The sequence below is a fragment of the Cheilinus undulatus genome, linkage group 20 (genome assembly GCF_018320785.1).
Source record: "Cheilinus undulatus linkage group 20, ASM1832078v1, whole genome shotgun sequence".
NCBI classification, from domain to species: Eukaryota; Metazoa; Chordata; class Actinopteri; order Labriformes; family Labridae; genus Cheilinus; species Cheilinus undulatus.
Window position 1 is genome coordinate 7,733,247 of NC_054884.1, and position 26,957 is coordinate 7,760,203.

A 26,957-nucleotide genomic window follows, 5' to 3' on the forward strand; every position below is an offset into this window, starting at 1 on the left:
AAAGTGACAAAAACCTTGACATATGAGCACATGTAGTAATTTTTTCATGTTTATAATATTTTTTGATGATATAATTCTAGAAAAAAGGAACATCTAAAGGAACAGTTTAAAAGTTTTTAACAAAAATAATGATGTGGATTTTTACAATTTGGATTTTTTGTATCCTGACAGATAAATGGTCCAGGTCCTGGTATAAAAGTGGGATAATAAATCACATATAAGGACTCAAAAATAATTAATCTTCTTTGTTATTGATTAATTTAGCAGTGTAAACATGTTTGATGAGCCTAGTGCCTAGTGCATAGTGTGGCTTTGGAGTGTAACTGTTCAAAATGTTTGCAAAAAGTCTGTGCATATTGGGTCACAACAGGAAGATATCTGGTTTATTATTTTTAATATTGTTTTAGTTCAAAACTGTATTTATCATTTACTGCTAATTTTACTTTTAAATATCTGCATGCTAACAGTGCATTAAAAATGTGGTAGCAATGGATCAATGCATTTCTGTCACTTGAAAAAGTAAAAGTAATTGTTTGGAAAAAGTACAATCTTAAGTAAAAAATCCTGAGGTAGAGAGTCATAATTATGACATCAAACATTGAAATCATAGGATAAACATAAAAATTCATAGGGATTAAGGCATTATAAAGAAAAAAAGGTTTACATTATGAGAAAAAGAAGTCAGGAATTCATGTCTGTGAATTCTGATTTCTTATTGCATGATTTTGACTTTGTATCCTATGATTATTACTGGTTTTTACTTTATAACTGAAAATATCATATTGCAGTGTTGACATTTTATCTCATTTTTTAAGTCTAAAAATGTAGAATTTATGTCAGAATTTCAACTTTTTTATCAAATAAATGTGCCTTTTTATTTCACTGTTATGACTTTTTATCCCCAAATTACAACTATTATCTCATGATTATGTCTTATAACGAACACTTTTTATATATAATTAATTTTTTTAATCACAAAATGTCTTTTTACCCATGACTAAATCTTTTCATCTCATTTTTTGACTTTTTATCAAGTCATAAGTCATTTTTATTGTCATAATTTTTAATCTCTATTTCAAAATTACCACTTTTCTATCATAACTTTGATTGTTTATTACAGAAATTTGTCCTTTTATCATGTGATAATGACTATTTATGTCATAATTATAACTTTTTATATCATAATTTCAAATTTTTACCTCAAAATTTAGATTTTTTTTACAATTTTGACTTTTTATCTCATAATTACAACTTTTATCTTATGATTATCACTTTTATCTTAAAATAATTGCTTTTATCTAATAACTTCCACCTTTAATAAAGGAACTTTGCCTTTTTATCTCATGAGTATGATGTTTTATTTTAAAACTGAAACTTTTTCTCATGCCATAATTTTATGTCATAATTTCTACTTTAAATCTCATATTTACAACCTCTTATTGTATGATTTAGGCTTTTTATCTCAAAATCAGAACTTTTATCACATTATTTGTGACTTTTTTTCTCATAATATGATGTTTAATATCTTAAATTATTTTTCTTCTCATAATTACAACTTTTACCCACATAATTATATATTTTTATTTTAGAATTATGACTTAAATCTGATATGTTACAATGATTTGTATCTTGTTATCAAGGCCTTTTAATAATTTTTTTACAACTTCTAAATCTCTTAAAATGTATCATAATTCAACTTTTATCTAAAATTAACATCCTTAAACCTAATAATTACTATAATTATCTAACAATTCTCTAATAATTTGGATTTTTTTAGGTCAAAATTTGTGTAACACATAAAATAGATAAGAGATAAAAACTTTATCTCATAAATATGATGTTTGACCCATTATGATTTTTCTCACAATTAGAACTTCCTATCACAATTATGGCTTTCATTTCATAAATATGACTTCTATCTTATAAATATGATGTTTAATTTAATGATTATGACTTTTTTCATAATAATAATAATTTTTTAATAAATAATAATTTTTCATAATATATGCCATTTAATCTCACAATTTCGACTCTTTATATCATAATTATGACTTTATCTGGCAATTCTGACTTTTTTATCAGATAATTTTGACTTTTTTTATCTGATAATTTTGACTTTTATCCCACAATTAAGAGTCTTTATTTTAAAATTTTGTCTTACTCCCTCATGATTTCAACAAAAGATTTTTTTTTCTTTAAGGAAAAAAAACCCCTGTACTTTCTTTTTTCTTTATTTGGTGGCGGAAATTGTCTTCCATAAAAAAAGCCATAAAACATTGAGAAATACATTTAGAGATTGCACATAAAAATTTTACAGTTTTGAAATTCAAACCCTGATTGGGCAACATATCCTGGGACACGGGCAGAAAATCTTTAAACAAACGTTAATGTAAATAAGAAAAGAACGTATCATAAATATGTAGTTTTTGCATACATAGGTTTATGTTCCAAAATATTTAAGGTTTAAATTTGGGTTTAGACTTCAACATTTGCTTGGGTTTTAAGGCTTCCCTCTTCACTTCCTAGTGTTTGACATGATGTACTTTGTCTCTATTGTATTTAATTCAGTGCCGGGGTGCAGCCCGGAGGTTCGCTAGAGTCCTGCGGGGCGGAGTTACGGTGTCTGCCCGGAGGAGAGTCACTCTGAACTTTAGTAACCTCATCTCTACATCAGATTTTTTTCCCTCTACCGTTCAACGAATTACTCCATCAGTGGCTGGATTGGAGAGCCCTGCCTCTTTTCTCATTGGACTGCTCAACCCAGCCAAGCTGTCAGCCCATGTGGCGTGGCCAGGCAGAATGTGAGACATTTAAATTCATGAGAGAAAAAGATTTAAAGAAGCGCGGAAGCTAACGTTAGCCTTATCTACAGAGTAACGGCAGGGACGGAGGCATTTACAGTAACACGAATACAGACATTGACAAAATAGCTAACGGAAATAACCCGGAGAATACATGCCAAACAGACGCTAACGTTTCACCGAGAGCTTCAACACCGTCATATTAAAGGGACATCTTACCGGTAAGTTCACCAACGGTTTTTTAACGTTCGCTGCTGTCTCGTTATTTCATATTACCGACGTCACTGCTAACATTTAATCACTTTATTTCTCTATCGGAACAAAAAGCACGACTTTAAGTCTGCTTCCTTGCGCTGGAGACAAGACATTTGAGGAAGAACAACATGTTTATAATTAATATACTGTACTTATTAAACTCTCTTTACTGTATAATGGGATGGAGACCAATCTCTAAAATTGAAGGTCTACGTATTTGCCTCGTCACCGCACTGCGTGTGTAAGCTAGCATTAGATAAACAGAACAGGTTTACTTTCACTGTAAATAGATTTAACTGTATTTGGTATTTATTTTTATGAGTACAAACTTTATTACCAACTTAATGTTAGTAAAAAATGGTTATTAATTCTAAAAGTGTGTAACCAGGCAGATTTAAGGGGCTGTCGTGACTGTCCTTGTGTCATTAGGGTTAGTGCTACCTTCAATGCTGAACAGATATTACTCTTAATGTGTTTCTTCATCAGGTTAAACCTGTCTGATAAGTGTGAAATAGCCTAGTTCTTGACTCATCTATCATGGCTGATAAACCAATGCTTGGATTAATTCGACAATGACTTCATCCTTGACAACTCAGCATTGTCTGCAGGGCATGAGGCAGAGCATCATAACAGAGCAGAGGCTGGGTTTTGCATTCTTAGGCCTACTGAAAGACAATGAATAACGCTTAAGTTTAAAAAATATTTTATTTTTACAGTTTCTCTAAAGCATAGACAGAGTGCCTTGCATAGCCATATTATTCCCAAACAACCCAAACATAAAAGGTCTATTTGTTTCAAGCTCAGATATGCCATGCTATTAGGGCTGCTCCATCATGAAGAAAAATCTTTATCATGATAGATCCATGGAAGCACGATTATTAGACATAATTACCCACTGATTTAACGACATCACCATATGCATTTATTTAACTTATTAAACACTCTGCATACTAAACAAATGTGTCAAAAGATGTATAAGAATGACATATGAAATAACGATAAGTAAATTAAAATGAATGAACTGTAAGGGAGTAGTGATTTACTCTCACATCCAAAGTCTGACATCAAAAACTGAAACATGTATGACTCATGGCAACATCTATGGACTAAAGGGATGAAACATGGCATATGGCAAAGTAACGGCCTGTTTCCACAGCTGGCATTTTAGTGCTCGCACTCTCAACTTCAGTTTCAGCCCGCCTTTCACTGTTGTTTATTTTAGCTGGGTTTTAAAGTTGACCTTCCCTTTTCTCAATAGTATTCATCATCTCATTTTTCAATTGCTCCATTGGTTACATGTTTTCTTTATCAAGTAAATATCACCAAAAAACATGTAAAAAGTGCAAATGAATTCCATCCTGGCACAGGCAGCAGCTCTAGACCTGAGAACATTACCCTAGAAAAGACAATTTGGATTGTTTTTTCTTCCATTAGCAGAAGCCACACTCTTCATGGTTTTGACTGGCTAGTCAGAGAGAAGTAACACTGGAAAAGGCAGTGTTGTTTGAATGGTTAAACTGTTTTCAACTGAGAGCACTGGGAACGTGGTGACAGAAAACAGCTGATGCTGAGGGCATTTTTTTCGCTGGGGGTGCTGAGGTGCTACAAACGCTGGACTACATTTGCTTTGTGTTGAAAAGGAGTACTTCCAGTACTGAGAGTGCCAGCTGTGGACACAGGTTATTATCATTCCATCTTGATTATTTTGATATAACCAAAATCCTAAGTGTTCATCGCCTCATTTCCAACATTAAGAGTACTTGCATTTCCTAGTCTATGCTTTGAGATTGAACCTGTATATTGAGTACTGGCTTCTTTCATATGGATTTAATTTTGAGCATGTCAAGGTTGCTAAATGTATGTAGAGCTTTGAACACACATTATGCCCAGTTAATTGTATTGTATCATATCTTACTAAATATATCAAATTATATTGAAGTGTATTGAATTGTAGCCAGCTGGATTGCATTGTATTTGATCATATCATATCATATCATATATCATATCGTATCTTTATCATAGTAAAACATTATATTTTGTTTTGATATCATATATTTTATCTTTATCATATGCTATTATTATAGTGTCAAATCTTATTGTATCATATCATATTCTAATGTCGCATCATATCATATAAAGTAACATGTAACATATCGTATCATATCATATCCTATCATATCCTATCATACTAAACCATATTTTATCGTATTGTACCGAACTGTAACATATCGTACCGTATCGTATCTTATTGTATTGAATCATATTGTGCTTTGTCCTGTGGTGTCTTGTCTTGCCTTTTGTATTGTTTTCTAATTGTATAAAATCACATTTTATCATATGGTATGAACAGCATGAGGTTTTTTATCTTCAACGGTAGCTATTATTCTCTCAAACAATCTTCCTGTGTCCATGTGAATGCAGCATTATCACTAAAATCTCTGTCTCAATCTGTGTCAGTCTAGCTCTTTTGTTTGCTTCCTCCTGTATTAAACAAACTTGCCTGAATAGAATAAAGCCAATAATCTGAAACAGGCTCTTCCGGCTGTCTGTATGTGTGCCGGCTTCTGGAGGTATGTGTGTTTCTGTGGATTATGCAGTAAACAGCATGCCGGTGCCAGTCTGTCATTCTGGTAACGCTGATGATGTCATAACATCAGATGCTGCTCGGGTGCTGTGGCATGTTGTCACAGGAGTGAGACACCCTGGTGATAAGCCATGATTAGAGGACGGGCTCTTAGCCCAGCGCGAGGACTTGCGGGTCACAGGGTACAAAAGCCTCCATGAACCTTTACAGACCCAGAGAGGGCAGAGTGAATGGCTCATTCATGCTTCATATCCACGTTATTGACTCACGGTTTCCTCTGCTGAGCTCAATGTGGCGATTACAGCTGCTTTACAGTCAGTGGGGCATGAATGGATGGATGGATACAAAAAGCGAAAGTAGGCAACTGTATTGAGATTATTAGAAATGATCACTTAAATGAACCTTTGCTACTGGGAGTGTAACCTCCTTCCACACTGTTAGTTCTCATACCAGCAGCGATTTGTAAATTTTGCTGCAGTGAAAAGCTCATAAAACATTTTAAAACCAATAACACTTGTACAATACCTAGAGGCTCCCTCATAGGTTTTGTATGTTGTATGCAGAAGCATAAACCAGGCATGCAATCAGCTGAAACTCAAGCTAGCTATTCACAACCTTTAATTATTACAAATTGAGTCGTAAAGAAGAGATGACTTTTGTGGATTAGGATGAAGGATAATACAAACAGGCAGGTAAAGCCATTATGGATTCATTAATCCAGTGGTTCCTAGACTTTTTCTACCAGGCCCTCCTTGGTAAATCACTTCAAGCCCCATACAGCACCATACTGGTTTACACATAAGCATATAGCATATGATATATGAAGAAAAACTTATCTCACACAAGTAGGATGTGGCAATAGGAAGGAGTATGACTCTCTTTAACACTCACCATTGAGCCGAGGGACAAGACGTGACATGTCATATTCTCGTCTTTGTGTCAGTAATTATTGTCGGTTGTAGACTCATTGTTAGCCCTTCATTTACCTGGAGGTCCTCCAAAAATGTGCTCGGTCGCAGTGCAAAATGGCATGTCTTATTTAGCCTTGGTGATCCCCTGTGTCATAGCTTCAGGCCCATCCTGGGAGCCATCGGCCTAACTTTTAGAATCACTGCACTAATACTAATGTATATTTTTCAAGGGATGCACATACCTGATAATTCTAAACACCTATACCTGATGGTACAGTTGTACATTGTGTCGATGGCTGATACATGCATATACTGCCAATAATTACTGCGGATACAGTAGTAATATAACTTGCAAAGCAGATGGATCTGCCCGTTTCCTTGTTTTTCACTGGTGAATCCATCTTGCAAAGCTCCCATCTGAACCGTTTGGGCCCGGTTAGAAAGTGACAGGACCAATCAGCGATGGGGAGCAGTACTTTGAGGCACAGCAGAGTCGTGATGTAAACAAGCAGCAGCTAGAGCTGGTGCAGTTATGGAGAAAGAGATTAGTGTGGATGCTGCTAAAGCACCAGTTTTATCAGAACTTGATGACATTTCTTCGTTAAAAGAAGAACAAAGATCAGCAGTGAGTTGTTTTCTTTTCAAAAACGACAAAAGTCGAGTACCTACATGTCTGGAGGCGCAATGTTTCGCGTTATTTGTCAGTAGCTGCACAGCTGAGCTTGATAGCTGCTACGTCACGTGTTTTGTTGCTCTGATTGGCCCATAGAAATGTGACAGACAGAACGTTTACCCAATCATACTCCAATTTTTTTTCAAGGCCCCTGCCTTTTCTCAAACGTTTCCTATTGAAGCTTTCCCAGATGGATGTGTGAAACACATCCATCTGACGTGTCAGGTTAGTAGTAATATATATTTCAGCAGACATTATTAAATTTGCTGGTATCTGTATTTAACATTTCAAGCTATCTGCCAGTACTAATATCATGCAGAATATTTTGCATTCCTAATTATTACACCTAATAGCATCATCCAAATATTGTAAAATAGTATAATACAACACATTTTGTCTTTTTGTGTGGGCCTAATTCAAAAATAGATTAAGAGTCTAAAATAAAAAATAACTGTAACAATTAATCAATCAATCATTGTTTGTAGCACTAATTCATAACCAAAGTTATCTAAAGACGATTTTCAAAGAGGGCAGGTCTAGACTGTACTCTTAAATATCGCGATATTATGCTGTGTTGATTTTTTCTCCCATCCCTAATGAACAGCAGCACTCCAATCAGAGGACTTAATCATAGTAAGTAATACAAAATATGTGCAACAAGAGTAATGGAAGAACTGTACTGTTTTTACATGATGGTACATCCTGATGCTAGTATAATTCTGCAAAACTGTACCTTAGGATTATATAATGCTCATTAGATATGATTGTAATAAATCTAGCAATTAACGTAGAAATAAAACAATACAGATTAAAGAAGTAATACAATGAAAAAGACTGGAAGAGCTGGATGAGCTTGTAGAAGGGTATTTTTTATGTTCGAAATGGTGCAAAATTAAAAGGATATTTATAGTCTGAGAAACAGCTGCAGTCAATTCAAAATTAAGATCCTATACCAAAATGACCAGTTTCCTCTAAGAGAAATTTGTACCATCATCTGTTCACCTTTAGGCTCTCTCTCTCTCAGGCTGTGTAACATGTCAGGTCTCGTTGTGAGGCCCAGCCTGATTTGCAGTAAATTCGAATCTAAAAAGGCAAAAAGAAGGGAATGTGCTGATGGGTAGCTACAGAGGATAGAGCTGCAGGCACCCATCCATCCATCACCAGTACCACTTTTCCTTTGATGGTTATGGGGGGGGCTGGAGCTTAACTAGGCTGTCATTGGTCCAGAGGAGAGGTACACCCTGCACAGGTCGCCAGTCAATTACAGAGCTGACGCAACAGCCACTCACACGCACACCTACGGGCAAGCTTAGAGCCACCACTTCACTTTGAATGTCTTTGGACTGTGGGAGGAGGCTAGAGTGGCAGGAAAGAACAGACACATGCAGGGAGAACATGAAGACTCCTCCAACTTCCTGCTGGCAGGCAACAATGCTAACCACTGCACCAAAAGGCCAGGCTGCATGCACTAATCCTTACTGATAATGATTTTAAAAGGTCAGTAGGAGGTAGTGATACATTGCATTAAAAGTTTAATTAAAATATGGACAGTTTAAATTAGTGTGCCCTAAAAAAATTGTTGCAATACTAATTTGGTAAGAATGCTGTTTGCTTTTGGCTGTTTTTGTTTTACAAAAGCAGGTAAAGAAGAGAGGCAACTGAGTCAAGTAACAATGGAGATTTTGATAAGACAAGTGAGGGCGGAGATATTGAGGGATATTTTGCAGACTTAAAGTAAGGAGAAAACAGGCAAAGCAAAATCAGTTTGCAAAACATTACAAGAGACTGATTAATGACAGAAACAGATTCAAAATGCAAACTTCAAGAAACCAAAACCATATTAACATACGCTAGGAAGCAGATTTGAAACCTTTTAAACCTTGCTGTTGTTTACTGCAAGAAGCACTGGTTGCACTTCTGTGTATTCAAAGAGATTTCTCTTGTTTGTGCTTTATACGCAGTGTTTCTGACACTTAGGTGGGCTACAACAGTTTATTTTAAACCACCCAAATATATTTGCTGTATCTAATGGTGGATCCAAATAAACAAACAAACAAATATTTGCTGGTCATAATTTCTTTCTTCTAGTTAGGTTCATATATTGTCTCTATCTGCCTATAATATAGGAGATCCTCTAGCACATCCTTAGGGTTAGCTGTTGCAGTATTTTTTTGTTGCCTCTTGCTTCTGATACTATCCTGTTCTCCTGCACGCTAGTATCATGGTTATGCTATGCTAACGCAGCAACATCAAGGCTTTACACATGCAGCTAACCTATGAATACATATCGAATTTCAAAAGGCGAGTGATGTTATTTGACTGTCTTTATATAATGTACTATTGACGAATACTGTCAAAATAGCAAAAATAAAACGTTACACATACAGAAGGGCAGGGTGGAATGGCCATCTCTTTCGGCCAAGTACAGCTTCATTCTGTAGGAAACACCATTATTTATTTATCTTATTTAGGAATATACGTTTTTTAATTCTACACAAGAGTTTTAAAAAGTTCAATATAATAACTGTTAAACCTAAATATTACAATTGCTTACATTTATAAAGACAAATAAGGAAAGTGCAATTTTGATTTTCAGAGAATTGAAACAAAATAATATTTAGTCAGAAATTGAAGTCTTAAGTCTTTTCCAAAAACTGGAAAATAGTCTAAAATATGGAGATTGTATCCTAAGCCCAATAATATGACACGTATGTTTTGTACGTGCATCGGGCCATGATGTCATGAAGTGCTGAGTAACAGTAGTAAAGGCCTTCGTGTTGACCCGTTAAAGCTTACAGGGCAGATAGTCTCCTTATGTTTGTGGTCATGTGTAGCGTGAGTCATGTGGGTGAGGTAAGACAAAATGTTGAACTGAAGGTGCTTCATTAAGGTCTAATCCTGGGCTCGTGTGTCCTGCAGTCCAAATCCCTCCTGCTGCTGAGCATGTGAAAGGACAAGGACAGTATGTTGTTCTCTGACTTTAATACTACCTTATCTCATAGACTAAATCACGTGACCATCATCTAGTAAACTAACATAGCAGGAATTATTACACAAATGCTACATCCCTTGTTTTTTTGCATTGCCCGACACTTTGATGTGTGTTGTTGTGATACAGTTTCTGCTGTATCTTATTCATGTTTTTTGCCTCTTACTTGTGATAGATCACGATTAATTTCTGCTGTGGGCTGTAAGTTCAGTTGCTCAAGCTTCCTCCGTAACGCCATCCCTCCCATCCCTGCAACATTGTGGTCCCACTAGACATTCCAGGTCAAGGTGAGACAAGATGTGCTGCTCAGCACCACCCACCACTAGGGAAGCACAAAATTAAGTGGCTGAACAATCTGTACCAGTAAACTTGGACTTGAGCTTGTATAGCACTTTTCTAGCTGACTGACTAGTCAAAGAGCTTTTACACTGCAGCTCACACCCTTTCACTCCATACCCTCCACATTCACACACTAATGGCAGAGGTTGCTATGGAGTTGCCACTAAAAAACCATGCACAAAGATCAAATGCGTTAGATCAGTGCAAAATGAAAATATTTGATTGATAATCTTTGATTACCAGTATGTGTTTTGTTTTTTTAATGGTATAATTGAAGAAGAAGACATCCTTTATTAACTATTAATTTAATTTGGGCAGTGTGTATTAAATATGCATTTTGCTCTACTATTTGGGTTTGAATATAAAAATATAGTAAAGAATAATAAATTCTGATCAAGGCAATATATGTGCTTTTCTGATGAAACCAGAAGAGTATTAGTCACTTATACTTGTCAAATCCAACAATTTGTTACCCAATTGTAATGCAATTGTAAATAAGTGTGGCTTGATAACTAACCAACATTACTTCTGCTTTAGTCTGTGTAAAATGAAACTAGCTAACAAATCTGCAGAGAATTAACAGCTGAAATTAAATCTTAATAGAAACGGAATAAAACTGTGGTCTTAAATTGCCTTCCTATTTAACACCGGCAGTAACAGGGAGTAGTCTGCACCATGTGGGCTCCGACTATTTGCTGAACACCTCTGTGTGTGTATACAGGATGTTAAAGGGATGAACAGTCTGTCTGCTCTACATTGAGATTGTGACTGCTATTGTTGACAGTAGCTCTGTCCAAAGCTGAGCGCTGATTGGTCGGCGCACTTGGCCCCGCTGACACGAAAAGGTCTGGCCTAGAAACAAGGAACAAAGACCAAGACATACACACATACAGCAACGTGCTCACTCATGTACACAGAGCAGTCTATCAGCAGACTACATTGTCTGCTCTGAGTGCTCTTTCATGCGTGCTCAGAGCAGCTCTTCATTTCCAGATCTGCCTATCACTGCTAGGGCAAATACTGCTCTGCTAAAACGTGAAAATATGTGACTTTATATTAAAAAATGCAGCTGCAGGTTTGTTTTTAAACAGAAATTTTGATGCATTTGGCTTTTTTGTACAGTTCTTCCACTTGAATAACTGTATTGTTGTAAAATGTAATAATATTTCTCTAAAGTGGTGCATACATTCAGTGAAGCAGAAATATAAATTCTGGGAGAGATAAAAGATGAAATGCACAATTTTTCCCCCTTATCTGATAGCAGTACCATCATTTAATACATAAAATGTTTAATCAATTCCATTTTTACCTATAGCTGGTACCTCATTTTACTGTTCATACTTCTGCAGTTAAGCTATGTCTTAGAAGCAGGCTTGTGTTTTGCAAAGTGGGCTTTAATGTGGTTTGCACTGAAGATAGCCATAATGCCCTGATAAGTAGAGAGCTGCAGTGATGGTTGTCCTTCTGGAACTTTGTCCCATCTCCACACAGAATCTTTGGAGTTCTGTCGGAGTGACCATCAGGTCCTTGGTCACCCCTCTTACCAGTCTAGGCAGGTGACCAGCTCTTGGAAGAGTCCTGGTTGTGCCAAACTTCTTCATTTGAGAATTATGGAGGGTACTGTGCTCTTGGAAACCTTCAGTGCAACATAATTTTTTGTTGTCTTCCCAAGATCTGTGTCATGCAACAATCATGTCTCTACATTCAGAGTCGGGATCCAGTCCAGTTGGCCTCCAGTCAAGGTGTTGAAACATTGCAGCAAAAACAGAGAAATGGGAAGCACTGAGTACTGAGTGTAGATTAATGAGAGTAAAAAGTTTTTTGTGTAGCATCAGGCTGCACTATAACAAAACTGAAAAAAGGGCTGAGCAGTACATCATTTTCCAGTCATGACTGCAATGCTTTTATGTGCCACCGTTTGTACATGCTGCCACATCTGTGCTGTGTTATTTTGTTGTTTGATTAAAACCAAAGGTACAGGTTTTCTGATTTCCTTCACTAACCTACCATAAAAGCTGGCCTGATATCACAATCAGTAACCAGAGAACTGAGTACTGAGTACTCTACATACACAGTACTCAGAGAACTGAGTACTGTGTATGTAGAGTATTTCTTCTGCATGTAGAAACGTTCAGGCTACATGTGACACTGCTGCTGTCATAGATACACCAGTAAGACACTCAAGGCAGACACTCATCACAAGGTGGATTTTTACTTAGTGTATTCATACTGTCAGCAGCACCTCATCTTGGTGCCTGTCAATGCTGTGGCAACATATCTGGTCAGTTAACAGCAAAGATGTGCCAGCGATTGTTTATATAACAACTGTGAGCATTCATTTGATTTGAGGTTACACTAACAGGGCTGATTATGTCAACTAAACGAAACTTTGAACGTCGTTAGAAATGGTTGATGACATTTAAATACCACAATAACACGCAACAAGTTTATTTGTACAGTTTATAAAGAAATAATTACTCCTTGGAGGGAGAAGAGGTGTACCTCTCAACCATTCCCCCTCCTTCTCAGTGGCTGTTTAAGAGCCACTGTCAGAGGGCTGGACCCTGTTTATGAGGAGAGTCAGAGGGGTTGAAATTTTAATCCAAAAATGGCTCAAGAACCCAAATAACAAGAAAGTAATTGTTAAAAATTGATCAGTGTACCTAAAATATACTGCATTTATCTAGAATAGTTTCCTCTTTATTGAAAAAAAAGTAATACATACAGCAGAAAGAAAAAAATACTTGGTATCTTTTTTTTCAATACCTCTAAGCCCCAGTTTATATTGATATGGGTTTTTTTAAATGCCAGGTTTATGTAAAAAGACTTTCTACTGTAAGAACTACTAACAGTTCAGTGCTTATTAATCTATTCAAAATGTTTAGTATAAATGGAAAATTATCATTGTATTTCACCTTCTTAAGCAGCTTTGTGGTATATGACATGTGGAAGAGATCAATGGCACTGTATTGTTTGATGATATAAAAAATGCATCTCCGCTCCTAATGTTGGCATACTTCTCTCTCTTTGTTCGCAGTGATCCAGCATGGATGATATAGTCATAGCAGGGATAGCGGGCCGTTTGCCCGAGTCAGACAACCTGGAGGAATTCTGGGAGAACCTAATAGGTGGCGTGGACATGGTGACAGAGGATGATCGACGATGGACTCCAGGTGAGAGTCTCAGAAAGCCACATGTGATTGATATCAGTAAGGAGTGGCATGCTTGATGGATTGACATCACAGAAGACCTCCTGATGGTAACTCTGACTGAGCTCCTGAGATCCTGTGTGGATCTTTGGAGCGCATCTAGGGTTGGGAACCAATGCTCTACATTATCAAAGGCCTCTTTGTTAATACAAAGAACCTGATACTGTGTGAAACTGGAGCAATAAATTGCGGTATCATCAGCATTTCATGAAAATTGGTGGTCCATAGTCCTAAATTGACACTAACAACTATGACTTGTACGTCATTTCTTCTCTGACAAAGTTCTGTCTAAATAACACCCCAAGAATGGCCAAGAATCATGTTGTGTACAGATTATTTAAAGATGTTTTAAGAAGCTATTTTCTGGCAGGATTTTCTCCGACTTTTATTTTATGAAAAGATCTTTTTCTCTCTTCTTCTCTGTCACAACCTTTCAAATCCCTCTCTCTTCAGTTTTATCTCTTTGAGGATGATAGACCCCTTCCTCCCTCATTGCCTGGAAAATATGTCACACTCACTCTCTAAATATTATAATCGCGTCTCACTGGGTCGGCTTACGCTGCTGAGATCACACAGCAGACATCATGAGAGAGGAGAAGCTTTAGAGAGGGAAACAATGAGAGCAACAATTAGGAGGACAGAGGGAGCTCCTGTGTTGTGACAGAACAAAAATGTCTTCGTAATGAGAGATAATATAAAGACAGTAGTGAACAACTAACATAACCTGGTTTGCACTGAGCGAAACATAATTGTGTCAAGTTTTTCACTGCTAAATTCTATGATTGAAGAGTATAAACAGAAAAAAACTGACTTATAAAGTCCTGAGTTTACAGACTGACACTGTGGGAATCAATCCTTGATGTCCTGTATTGTCCTTTAATAAAAACACTGTGTTTTATGTTTACTATCCCACCTTTATTCCACCTTTCCTTCATCATGGCATGTCTTTATTTAAGTAACATGGGGTTAGTTTAGTATGCCATGGAGACTGGAAGAAGGGAAATTAGCTCCAATTCCAAAATTAACTCCAACTTACTTCATTAGTCAGTTGAGCTGCCATACATACTCACACAATCACTTTTTACTGGAGGAGTTATTCTAAAAATGGCATTCCTCTGTTTCTCTCCTTTTACAGGTCTGTATGGTCTCCCAAAGAGAAACGGAAAACTGAAAGACATCAGCAAATTTGATGCCACCTTCTTCGGAGTCCATCCCAAACAGGCCCACACCATGGACCCCCAGCTCCGCATCATGCTTGAGGTTGCATATGAAGCCATTGTAGATGGAGGTGAGGAGTCTACAGAACTGTAGAGAACAGAAACAAAACATCTGCTAGACAGGACAGAATGAATATTTTTTGTCCCTTTTTTATTTCTGTGGTTTAGTTAAAGAAACTTCTCCAGCTCTGACTGAAGCTTTCTGATGACACTGAGCAAATATTTAAAAAATTTGGAAATGTTGTGTTCCAGGTTTAAACCCAGCCGATATGCGTGGCAGTAAAACAGGAGTCTATGTCGGGGCAAGCGGCTCGGAGGCCAGCGAGGCGTTCAGCAGAGATCCAGAGGAGCTCCTGGGCTACAGCATGACTGGCTGTCAACGTGCCATGTTGGCCAACAGACTCTCCTACTTCTTCGACTTCAGTGGTACGAAAACGTGCAACAAGCACCATCACACAGTTTCATTAACCATTGGTAAATGTACTCTTACCATGCAGCTTGGAGTTACTGTTGTTTGTATTTTCACTAAAAATAACTTTTTAAAATGCTGATTTGGTTAAAAAGATTCCTCAACTGAATAAAACTAAAGCCCAAAACACACCAACGGCAGACCGTCATGTCATATGACACACCTTAATTGCTGTCCTGAGTAAACACTGACAGCAGCGCGTCAGTGGTCAAGCAGCCACTACTGTGGGCAGCCACTGTTGGGCTACGTGCTCAATACCAGAGCCAAAAGCCTGCTAGGGGCTTGCCCTCCCCTCACCAGGTGAGTTAAAAAATGACAGGAGCAGTGGTATTTCATCAGCAGCCGAGGCCTCCCACTTATTCCACACCTCAAACTATAGTGCTAAAGCTATAGCTCTTGCTACAGCAGCTAAAATGGATAAAACAGCTGTTCTCTCAGGAAAACACTCCGCCATCTGCAGCCAGCCATACTGAGACTAGAGCGTTGGCATAAAGTGCCCTGGTGTGGCACGTCCACACATGTCTCGCTGCCACCAGTGTGGTTTTGTTCATAGAAAACAATGGGGGCAATCGTTTGGACATGCATGTCGGACGGCGCCAGTGTGTTTTGGGCTGGACCTGTGGAAATGGTCAGCATGACTCTTGGCTAATTGGTTGCAGGCTATGGATTTTTACTTCACAAGTATCAGTGTTATAGCATGCTGAGTTCTCAGCTTCTCTACCTTTAGCTAGCAGGATTGCAGAGTCTACATGGTGCAAACAGATGATACTGAAAGGGCTACGCTTTCAATTTTTCCATATAAAATGGAAATCATCATGCAGGAAGACAGTTAAAACTTTTTGTTCAACTAGACCCCTAACAACAGACCACCCATTACACACCAGTGCTACCTGTAGTCTTGATTTTACAGCAATTAGAGAAGAGTATGCACGATTTCCCTGGGTTTACTCTTCTACAGATGTGTTTTTCTGTCTCCAATTCAGCCTCATTTTTTTCTCTTCCTACAGGCCCCAGCACCGCCATCGACACAGCCTGCTCCTCAGGCCTGCTGGCTTTAGAAAATGCCTTCCACGCCATCCAGCAGGGCATATGTGAGGCTGCTCTGGTGGGCGGAGTCAACCTGCTGCTCAAGCCAAACACCTCGTTGCAGTTCATGAGACTGGGCATGCTCAGTCCAGAGGGGACCTGCAAGTCCTTCGATGCATCAGGTAGAAAACCCTTTGTTTCAGTTGTCTTTTTGTTTCTTCTTCTCTTCACTCAGTAGCAGCAGGTCAGCAGCATTTTCATCTGTACACCTTTTATCCTAAAACTCAACTTTAGATGTCCTTAATACAATCTTTGAGTATTTTATAGTTTAAGTGTTTTTTATTACTTTTATACACTGTCACTAATTGACTTTGTGTACATCAAGTTTATTTTTTAACCTCTCTGTTGGTCAGGAAATGGATACTGCCGCTCGGAGGCAGCAGTAGCTGTGTTGATCACAAAGCGATCAGCGGCTAGAAGGATCTATGCCACAGTGGTTAATGCTGGAAACAACACAGACGGATACAAAGAGCAAGGTGAGGAGGGACACAGTCTCATGCTGTCTCACACAACACCTGTACACGTTAAGAGTAAAAGGATATGACAGGAGAGGAATCTAGGGAGCAAAATCTGGGTATCAGCCATTATTTGCATGTGATGTTCTGCTTATGCAGCCGTTACTGACTCATTCTGGTTCTTTCTGCCCTTTGTTCCTCAGGTGTTACGTTTCCTTCAGGAGAGATGCAGCAAAGGTTGGTCCGTTCCCTCTACAAAGAGTCAAATATAACACCCGAGCAGGTGGAGTACGTGGAAGCTCATGGTACTGGGACAAAGGTTAGTGCACATGATTTTTGAGGTTTTAGTGACACAGTTAATGGTTTTTTGTTGCATCATAAAACACTCAGAAATGCTAATAATGTAATTGAGCATGTTGCACCTCTTTGCTGTTTGTCCTCTCTACCTGCAGGTTGGAGACCCACAGGAAGTGAATGGTATTGTCAGCACATTCTGTACCTCAAATAGAGAACCTCTGCTCATCGGCTCCACCAAATCCAACATGGGTCACCCAGAACCGGCCTCAGGTCTGGCTGCTCTAGCAAAGGTAAGTGTGACAACACCTGTTTAACAGAAGTTTTATAGAGTCAAAGCAACAACATTTATTTCATAGGTAAATCAAACAACTTTTATGGACAACATGTTTCTGCCTGTTCTGAATGTCCACACTGAAAAGGGGCTCTCAAACCAGCTGTCCTGCTGTCTTTCTTCTCTGTTTTTGACACTAATTATCTCTTTTTTTTTTCAAGATTTATTTTTGGGCTTTACGTGCCTTGTGAGAGTGGGGAGAGACATGCGGCAAAGGGCCACAAGCCTGATTGAACCCAGGCTGCCTGCACCTTAGAATGCTAGGCTATCTGTGTGCCCCATTTTGCTCTACTTTTTATTAAGCTTTAGTACAGGCACTTGAAAAATAGACATAGAAGTATAATATACCTTAATAACTGGTAAATATTCTGATCCTCATACCGAAATATACAAAAATGTATGGGGAGAGAGAGTGAGAAAGGACATGCATGAATTGAGCCACAGGCTGGATTTGAACCCAGGCTTCTTGTTCTCTTCTGTTTCTCCCTTTCTGTAGGCTGTACATCCAAACAAAAATATGGATAAAGAAAAACTCAATAGATCTAATTTGGCTTCAAAAAGATCAAATTAGGGCATCTATGAAATCAAATGAATCAATACATTAATTAACAGCACTGATGAAGGATTTGAGCCATAAAATACACCTTTAGATTCATCTTAGGCACTCTTGTGCAAAAAATTATTATTATTATTATTTTTTTTTTTAACATGTTTTATTGAATTTTGAACATTTAAGAGGAAAAAAGGAGGAAAACCGAAAAGAAAAAAGAAAACGAAAAACACATGACAGCAAGTACTGAAATAAGCAGAGTATAAACCAAGTGGGATCAGACAATACATACAAAATAAAACAAAATGGTCAAAATATCCCTATAACAAGCATGATGTACTAGTACAGGCGGTTCCACGTAGACATTTCTATATCACTGTAATTGGATATCAAATGTGGTTCAATGAATCCACAAAGCAGGAAAGGTAATAAAGCACAATAAAATAACCTAATATTAAAATAAGATACACATTAGAGAACCTCAAGGATTTTGAAGAGTACATGAGGGGCGCCAGTTTACATCACAACATCCCTTCTTTATTAAGTCTGTGATGCAGTCTGGAAGATAGTCAAGAAAGGGCCCCCAAAGCTTGTCAAAAGACTTCTCATTTCCCTTCAACCTTGAACTTAAACGTTCCATCGGCAAAACTTTAAGAATTTCTCCATGCCAAAATTATTTTTTTAATTTGTTAATAGACTGCATTGCTGACACTTTTTGATAGTGCAGTTGAAGCTTTAATTAATGCTGTTTTATTAGCATTTTTTTCCACTAGTTTCATTATTTATTAGATAAAGAATTTTGCTGCCTACTGCAAAAAGTTAAACAGCACACAATTGGTGAAACAGAGTGTATAAAACATTATAATGATTATAATTTCACACCTTTATGTTTTATTGGGGGCTTTGCACAACTTTTTACTTCAAAGTTAGTGCCAAATCCACCTAAAAAGACCAATTTTCAGCTCCTTGTATTTATTACCATATAATTTATTAAGGTATTTTAATGTATTTCTTATCAACTTCCAAAGTACCCTGTCTCTCATCTCCTTCAATTAGGAACAGTGACAACATTTCCTTTTAACTGTTCTTCAGCCTAGAGCTGTTACAACAGGATCTTTGCAGATGACATCATGCAGCAGCGGAAAACACCCCTTGGGGGGCAAGTAGTGATTTCTGCATAGAGAAACACTACCAAAAAGGCTATGTTTTGAACTGTTTATGATTATGCCAACTGTTCAAAGTCCAAAAATGGAATCATTATTTACTTTAAGTACTTACTGTTGTGTCCTGAAAGTAGTGAAATATTCAGGTTTAAAAAACTTGGAGTAAAACGGCAGCAGTCAGGAAATAAAAAAGCTTCTGTCTGAAGCCTGGATGAGCGGTGTCACACAACACTCGTGTATGGTCCATTTCCACAAAGCAGTCTGTTTTGGCTTGTGTACTAGATCTTCTGTTGCCTCTTTATATTTCATTTGCAGTTGAAGTTGCTGCTTCAGCTGTTCTTAAGTTCTGCTCTTAACCTCGTTTCTGTTTTACATTTCCAGGTGTGCCTTTCTTTGGAGCGAGGAGTTTGGGCGCCCAACCTTCACTTCAACAATCCTAATCCCGACATCCCAGCCCTCACTGATGGACGAATTCAAGTTGTTGACCGGCCTATTCCCGTCCGAGGTGGCATTGTTGGCATCAATTCGTTTGGATTTGGGGGTTCAAATGTTCACGTGATCCTCCGTCCTGCTGAGAAACAAGCAAATACCACCACACCTCCCAGGACCGTTCCCAGGATGCTCCAGGCATGTGGTCGCACTGAGGCTGCAGTGAACACACTGCTGCAGAAGGGGAGGGAGCACGCTGCTGATGACAGCTTCCTGTCTCTGCTGAATGAGGTGTCCGGAGCTCCCACAGCTAGTATGCCGTACCGAGGCTACACTTTGATTGGCTCTGAGAGTGAAGTCACAGAGGTGCAGCAAGTTCAGGCTGCAGCCAGGCCGCTGTGGTACATCTGCTCCGGTGAGTCAACAGTTAAACAAATACTCTACTGTCCTCTCCTCACCAAATAAAAGTTAAAAATCCTCCAAAAATAAATCTGCAAACAAAAACATTGGCAACTTTGAGAAAAAGGCTTTATTCCTTGCCAATAATGGATTTTTTAAAGAGAGTTATGAAATCTTAAGTATGTACAAACTTTGCCTTTTTGCACAATATAGAAAGTGTCTAGGAGCCATAAAATGAAACAAACCATATAGTGCCAAAAAATACTTAGATGAGGATTTGCCTACATTGTTCAGTTCTAGTTCAAACTGAAAGCAGGATCAGTTTTGGCACAGTTAAAGGTAGAAACCTTAAGCTGTTCTTGAAAACTGCCTGAGCTGGCTGCATTCTGAATACAGCCTTAATGTTTTACTGAGATTCTACCAGAAATACTGTACTGAATCTAAGCTCACTTTTAAAGACAAAAATGTTTTAATCCTTTGCATGTCTCGTCTTGCTGTCAGGCCCGACAAAAAGTAAGTTCTTTCGTGTTACAAGTCAGCTTTTTTTTGCCCTGTTTGGCAATGAAACGACAGCATACTTTTGTTCATACCTTGGCAGGCTGTCAGACCACAGTCAATGACGTTCTTGGTAATTCCATTGAAGCTGATGCTCAATGGAGATGGTATTTGCTTTGCTAACAGATCTGGAGGGGGCAATATTTATTGATTGTGCAAGATACACAGGAACAACTTAATCAATACTAAGAGTTTTTGCATCACTCATTTTAGGAAAATTAATACAAATACAATTTACCATCTTTTGGGTTTCAAAAAATAGCAGAACATCATCTCAACAACACTAGAGATTTCCTTAAACAGATGGTTCTTTTTGAAATCAATGCTCTGCTGACCTCAGGTGTTTATCTGCTGATTGTGTTTTCAGGTATGGGGACACAATGGGCAGGAATGGGCCGCAGTCTCATGCAGCTTCCAGAGTTCAGAGAATCTATCCTGCGATCTGATGAAGCCCTGAAGGATACCGGCCTGGTCGTGTCTCGTCTGCTTATGGAGGCAGATGAGACGACATTTGAAGACACCATTCACGCCTTTGTTGGTCTCGCAGCCATACAGGTAGAGTGGAGAGGATATTTTTGGGGCTGAAAATCTGATAAATCAAATAAATCAATCAAATTATGACATTGTCATTTAAAGATGCTTTCAGAGTAAGAGTATGTCTTTGATGACACCATCAGACTGCTGCGTCCAAGTCACACAATACATAGTTTTAAATATGCACAACTTTGAGGAGTTACATAACTTGAATGATTGAGATATTGATTGAGAGGTCATTGCCTTTGCAGCTGCTAAAAAATTGTAAATTTTTATAGCCTGCAGCATGGACAGAACAGAATTGCGTTCAATTCACAGAGAGACAATATTTTCCAAACTTTAACCCAAGACACAAAGGTTCTTTGCTGTGTGAGGATAAGAAATAAAGTCTTATATCAGAGCTGGGCTAATGCTCAGTTACTCTAATACTTGTCCCATGTGTGTTCTGGGTCTCACCCGTGTACAGATAGCAGAGATCGACCTGCTCACCAAATTGGGTTTGAAACCTGACGGTATCATCGGACACTCGGTGGGAGAGCTCGCCTGCGGCTATGCTGACGGCTCCCTCGGCCACAGCGAGGCTGTCCTAGCTGCTTACTGGAGAGGACGATGCATCAAGGAGGCGGACCTCCCTCCAGGAGGCATGGCTGCAGTCGGTAGGAGACACAGCAGCTGCTGCAGTGCTTCTTTGTTTTAATTAGTTTATTTGTTACACAGTTCTCACTAATGTGCTTGCTGTGTTTCAGGGTTGACGTGGCAGGAGTGTCTGGCTCAGTGTCCAAAAGGAATTGTTCCAGCCTGTCACAATGCAGAGGACACCGTCACCATCTCTGGTCCAGCGGTCAGCATCTTTCTTTTCAAATTTACATTTAGGCTTTTTAGCCTTTATTAGATATGGCAGTGGAAGGAGAAGGACATTGGAAAGAGAGTAGGGAATGACATGTGGGAAAGGAGCCACAAGTCTGATCTGAACCCAGGAGGCTTCCATACACAGGGCCATAAGTGCCCCAAGTCCAGTTAGATTTTAACAAATTCCAGGATTTATGACAATCCTGAACCTGCTTTCTATATTTTAGTTGTAGAAATTCAGCTTCTTTAGTACTTGTTCTGTTTTTAGCTGTATCCCAGAAATGACCACTAGAGATACTTAAATGGTTGTAGTGGTTACCAGGGTTTTTTGCTTAATACCACAGGTGAAAAAAATAAAATGCCTAGAAATGTTAAAAATGGATGTCTAAAGGTTATTATTGGGCTCTTCATGCCTTTACTGAGAGGACAAGGACAGAGGATAGAGCCAGAAGCAGCAATGAAAAGGTGTGTTATAGCCAGCGATAGGGAGCTAATGACTGCTGCTTTGAAAATTGTTGCCTCTGTAAAGGGGGTGCACTAGTAACCTACTTGGATAAACTAGACATTTCCCAAGACATTCATTATAGGCTGAAATGTGTGATGTTTTTGTGTCTCCAGGAAGCGATCAGTAAATATGTTGCAGAGCTGAAGGAGCAGGGAGTGTTTGCAAAGGAGGTCCGCAGCGCTGGCGTTGCTTTCCACTCCTACTATATGGCGTCCATCGCTCCTGCCCTGCTGGCTGCTCTGAAGAAGGTATTAATCCTTGTTGTGTTTAAGACATTTACCATCTGAGTCCTGCTTTAACCAAAACAGCTATGGGGTAACATATTCCAGCCTGTATTTGGTTGTAACATGCAGCGAGATATCTTTTCTTTTAATTTGTTAGAATCTGAGCAATATTTAATTGAAAAACAAACCGGTTACCAGTACAATGGGAGATATATTGAATGTTTCAGCTGGAATAAAAACCTTTTCTGTGTATATCTTATACTGATTGTGCACCAATATAGTCCTGAGTACAGTAAATAGATTCACTGGTAATTTGTACGGTAAATAGGTTAATTAGTGAGGCATTTTACCAAAGTGAGCTTTCTTACATTATTTGATAACAGTAAAACAGTGCCAGATATTTTAGGGTGCTTGTTACACATATGTTATATTTTTTGAAACTCGAAAAACTGAAACTGAAACTTTTGAGTGGTCATCAGAGTGACTCTGTGACTGTTGTGTGTGAGTTTTGTGCACATTTTTGGCTTGTGCTTTAGTGCTAAATTAAATGACCTCTCTTGTGCAGGTGATCAAGGAGCCACGAACTCGCTCCTCCCGCTGGGTGAGCACCAGCATCCCTCAGACAGAGTGGGACTCTCCTCTGGCCCTGACCAGCTCAGCTGATTATCACGTCAACAACCTGGTCAGCCCTGTGCTGTTCCAGGAGGGACTCAGTCTGGTGCCTGAAAATGCCGTGGTGGTGGAGATTGCACCTCATGCTTTGCTGCAGGTATGAGTCACTCGCAGTTTTAAGCCTAAATATAAAAAACTGCTGACTTTGTTATCAGAGGCTCATTGTGTCCAGTTAGACATCCTGTGTTGCTAAATAAAGCTATAGATGTGGCAAGTGAAATAGCCTTTTTCCCCCAAGATTCTCACAGCATTAGGCAAGAACAAAAGTATATTGAATGTTTTCTGAAAATAACGCTGAACAAGTCTACAGGGTTCTACTGATAAAAAGTGTATTATTAAAGATCTGAAAAACAATGGTTTAGCCAGAGAAAATATAACAGGTGTAATTTCCTTCTCTCTGTTTTCACCTTTTAAAAAATTGGTGTGAACAACCCTGTCGACATATATACAAGATTCCTTCAGTTTTTGTTGCCTTTTTTGACATTTTTTGGACTTAAAAGAAACATGTATTTGGATTTCATCGCTAAAACATTTTATATATGTGATTAAAACTTTGTAATACAACTTCATCATACAATTATCCTCTGTTTTATCTTCAGTATGTTCTGATATAACATTTTAAGATGGTTAAAACGGTTTTGATGATAGACCATACCTGTCCTGAAAAAAGCCTGCCAGCTTGTGCTGGTATAAAATTTAGGATCTCTGGTAATGAACATCAGATGAACCTTTCTGTTTTGTTCACAGGCCATCCTGAAGCGAAGCCTGAAACACACCTGCTCCATCCTCCCCTTAATGAAGAGAGGACACACCAACAACCTCGAGTTCTTCCTCTCAAACGTTGGAAAAGTTTACACGAACGGGTCAGTAAACGCCTCACGCTGAAGTTTTGTTCATTACTTGGTTAATAAGGGGACCTAATATACCTAATATTGTGTCTTTTTTAGTTGAGCATCTCAGGGAGCAGTTTTATTTGCTAATACTAGAAATATTTTTGATTTCTCTTTCCAGCATTAACGTGGATGCTAACGGTCTCAGCCCGGCGGTGACATACCCTGTGCCGGTTGGTACTCCACTGATCTCCCCCTTGGTTCAGTGGGATCACTCTCAGACTTGGGATGTCCCAAAGGCAGAGCACTTTGTATCTGGCTCAGGGGCATCTAATTCTGCCACTGTCTACAAGATTGGTAAGACATGGTTAACATCTGTGCATCTGTCCTCCTGTGTAACATTTAAGGGTTAAACCAGTATGAGGGATTCAAACTAAGGGAATATTGCTTCATATTGGGATAAAGTACCTGCTTTTGCAACAGGAGGGTTAATATTGTGGTTGTAAGTGTCTGGTAGGATTTCAGAAAGGACTCATACAAGACAGAGTTTTTGGAAAGAGAATGATTCTTTTTAAACAACAGAAACAGCAGCTACATCACTCTCTTTAAAGCCACCAAACTCCATTGACAAAAACAGTTCTCATACCCTCATGAGAACAGGACAGCTGCTTTACTGCTGCTATGATGGCTGGAGGTTTTATTCTGCTTTTGCATAACTTTGGTGTTTTGTGTAGTGTCTTTTTTTTTGTTTTAACAAATACTTCTGAGACATGACATAATGGGATTAAGTGGGCTTGGACATGTAGCTTCTGTTTTCTAGGAAGGCAATTACTATTCAGTCTGGTGGCACTAAAGGTGATGCAATGACTGAAACAACATAGAATTTTTTTTCTTCCAAAAAAATAGAATAACACATGGACTTGCCAGTGGCAAAATCAAACATATGCGTTAGAAATACCTCAATGAAGCTTGTTCACCCTTTAGGATTATTTGAAGCCAGTACAGTTCATTTTACAGCTCAGGCTGACAAAATCGACTGGAAATTTCTTGTTTCCTCTCATCATTTGTATGCAGCAATCAGGTTTTTCCTGTTAAAAAGAAAAAAGAAGTCGTTTAACTTCATTGAATAATGTCTTTTGGTTCTTTTCTGTCCTGACCAACCACAGACATAAATCCAGAGTCTGCAGATTACTACATGATTGGACACTGCATTGACGGGCGTGTCCTGTACCCGGCCACCGGTTACCTGGTGCTGGCCTGGCGCACCTTGATCAGAAATCTGGGGGCTGTTATGGACACCACGCCTGTAACTTTTGAAGACGTCACCATCCATAGAGCGACCATCCTGCCAAAGAGCGGTGAGAGAAGAGCAGCCTGATGAGCTGCTTCATTCTCAGTTTACTGGTCATTAATTTAAATAATTTTTTTATCGTTTATCTGCTTTTCTCTTCTTCTCAGGCTCCGTCCAGCTGGAGGTGCGTCTCATGCCTGCTACCAACAAGTTTGAGGTTTCAGAGAACGGAAGCCTGACTGTCAGTGGTAGGAAGATCTTTCTACAAAATTTGAACTTGCAAAAACAAAAACAAAATCAACTAAATTTTTGCGTCAGAACAGTCAGATACCCCAGTTCCAAAATAATGTGTGCATCATTTAGGCTGGTTGTAATGACACTAAAGACCAGGAAGACTGACAATTGAAGGCAAAATGTGAAATTTGAATTGTTGCTGGAAACTTATTAAGGATAGATCCTTAGGTTTAGACGTTTAAAATCGTGAAAGCAGCGCTGTGTTTATTTGATTCTGGGCACAAATTTTGGAAGAATGTATTTATAGACATTCACTATGAATTTGGGCCAGTAATTAAAGTTGTGCAGTTAATAGAGATTTAGTAAAATATTCTTATTTTTCTGTACTATTGCAGCAAAACACTGCATTTCCAGTTTTGTGTTATGACATCTTTTAGTGGCGCCTTTAAAGCTGGTTTTTCTTTTTTGTTCTGTTTGTGAATTTCAGGTAAGGTTAGCCTGCTTCAGGATGCAGCCCTCGATTCTTTCCATAGTCAGATACAACAACAAGCTGCTAACAACAGTGACAGTGACCCCAAAATGAAGCTTAATGCTCCTGATATCTACAAAGAGCTGCGCCTAAGAGGCTACGACTACGGCAAGACCTTCCAGGGGATCTTAGAGTCCAACAATGCAGGTAACAATGATTATTTTACATTCCTGCAGTTTTGTTTTGTTAAAGTGTTTCTTTTTATGGTCAAGGTTGAAGGAAAAGTTTCTTGTTAAAAACACAATAAAGGATTTTTTCACTGCATACTCTTTACCTGATTATCATAAAGTTATTGTGATCATCTGTTTGCAGGTGACACTGGGAAGCTTGAGTGGACTGGAAACTGGGTGACTTTTCTGGACACAATGCTACAGATGATCGTGGTTGGGCTGTCAGGTCGCAGTCTGCGTCTGCCGACCAGGATCCGCTCTGTGTGCATCGATCCAGCTGCTCATGAGGAGAAGGTCTGCGAGTATGCTGATGGAAAGAAAGGTGAGTTTATCTGTTTAGTCTGAATCTTCTATAATCTGATTATTTTTGTTTTAATTTCGACCCTCTGCAAGTCTCTTAAAGTTTC

General features: G+C 38.5%; 1 protein-coding gene across 1 annotated transcript in view; it reads left to right on the top strand.

Annotated features, from left to right (window-relative positions):
- Positions 1–2,697: 2,697 nt before the first annotated feature.
- The window catches only part of fasn (fatty acid synthase), a 43,408-nt gene continuing 19,148 nt past the window's right edge, over positions 2,698–26,957 (top strand). The window contains exons 1-20 of the mRNA XM_041816551.1: positions 2,698–3,022; positions 13,590–13,725; positions 14,897–15,049; positions 15,231–15,404; positions 16,455–16,655; positions 16,887–17,009; positions 17,192–17,307; positions 17,441–17,575; positions 19,711–20,173; positions 21,080–21,267; positions 21,713–21,902; positions 21,993–22,087; positions 22,714–22,848; positions 23,390–23,593; positions 24,244–24,359; positions 24,508–24,683; positions 25,493–25,684; positions 25,785–25,865; positions 26,339–26,527; positions 26,693–26,872. Of these exons, the coding sequence (XP_041672485.1) occupies positions 13,599–13,725; positions 14,897–15,049; positions 15,231–15,404; positions 16,455–16,655; positions 16,887–17,009; positions 17,192–17,307; positions 17,441–17,575; positions 19,711–20,173; positions 21,080–21,267; positions 21,713–21,902; positions 21,993–22,087; positions 22,714–22,848; positions 23,390–23,593; positions 24,244–24,359; positions 24,508–24,683; positions 25,493–25,684; positions 25,785–25,865; positions 26,339–26,527; positions 26,693–26,872 (3,238 nt within the window). The 5' untranslated portion in view covers positions 2,698–3,022; positions 13,590–13,598. The remainder of the gene's footprint in view (positions 3,023–13,589; positions 13,726–14,896; positions 15,050–15,230; positions 15,405–16,454; positions 16,656–16,886; positions 17,010–17,191; positions 17,308–17,440; positions 17,576–19,710; positions 20,174–21,079; positions 21,268–21,712; positions 21,903–21,992; positions 22,088–22,713; positions 22,849–23,389; positions 23,594–24,243; positions 24,360–24,507; positions 24,684–25,492; positions 25,685–25,784; positions 25,866–26,338; positions 26,528–26,692; positions 26,873–26,957) is intronic.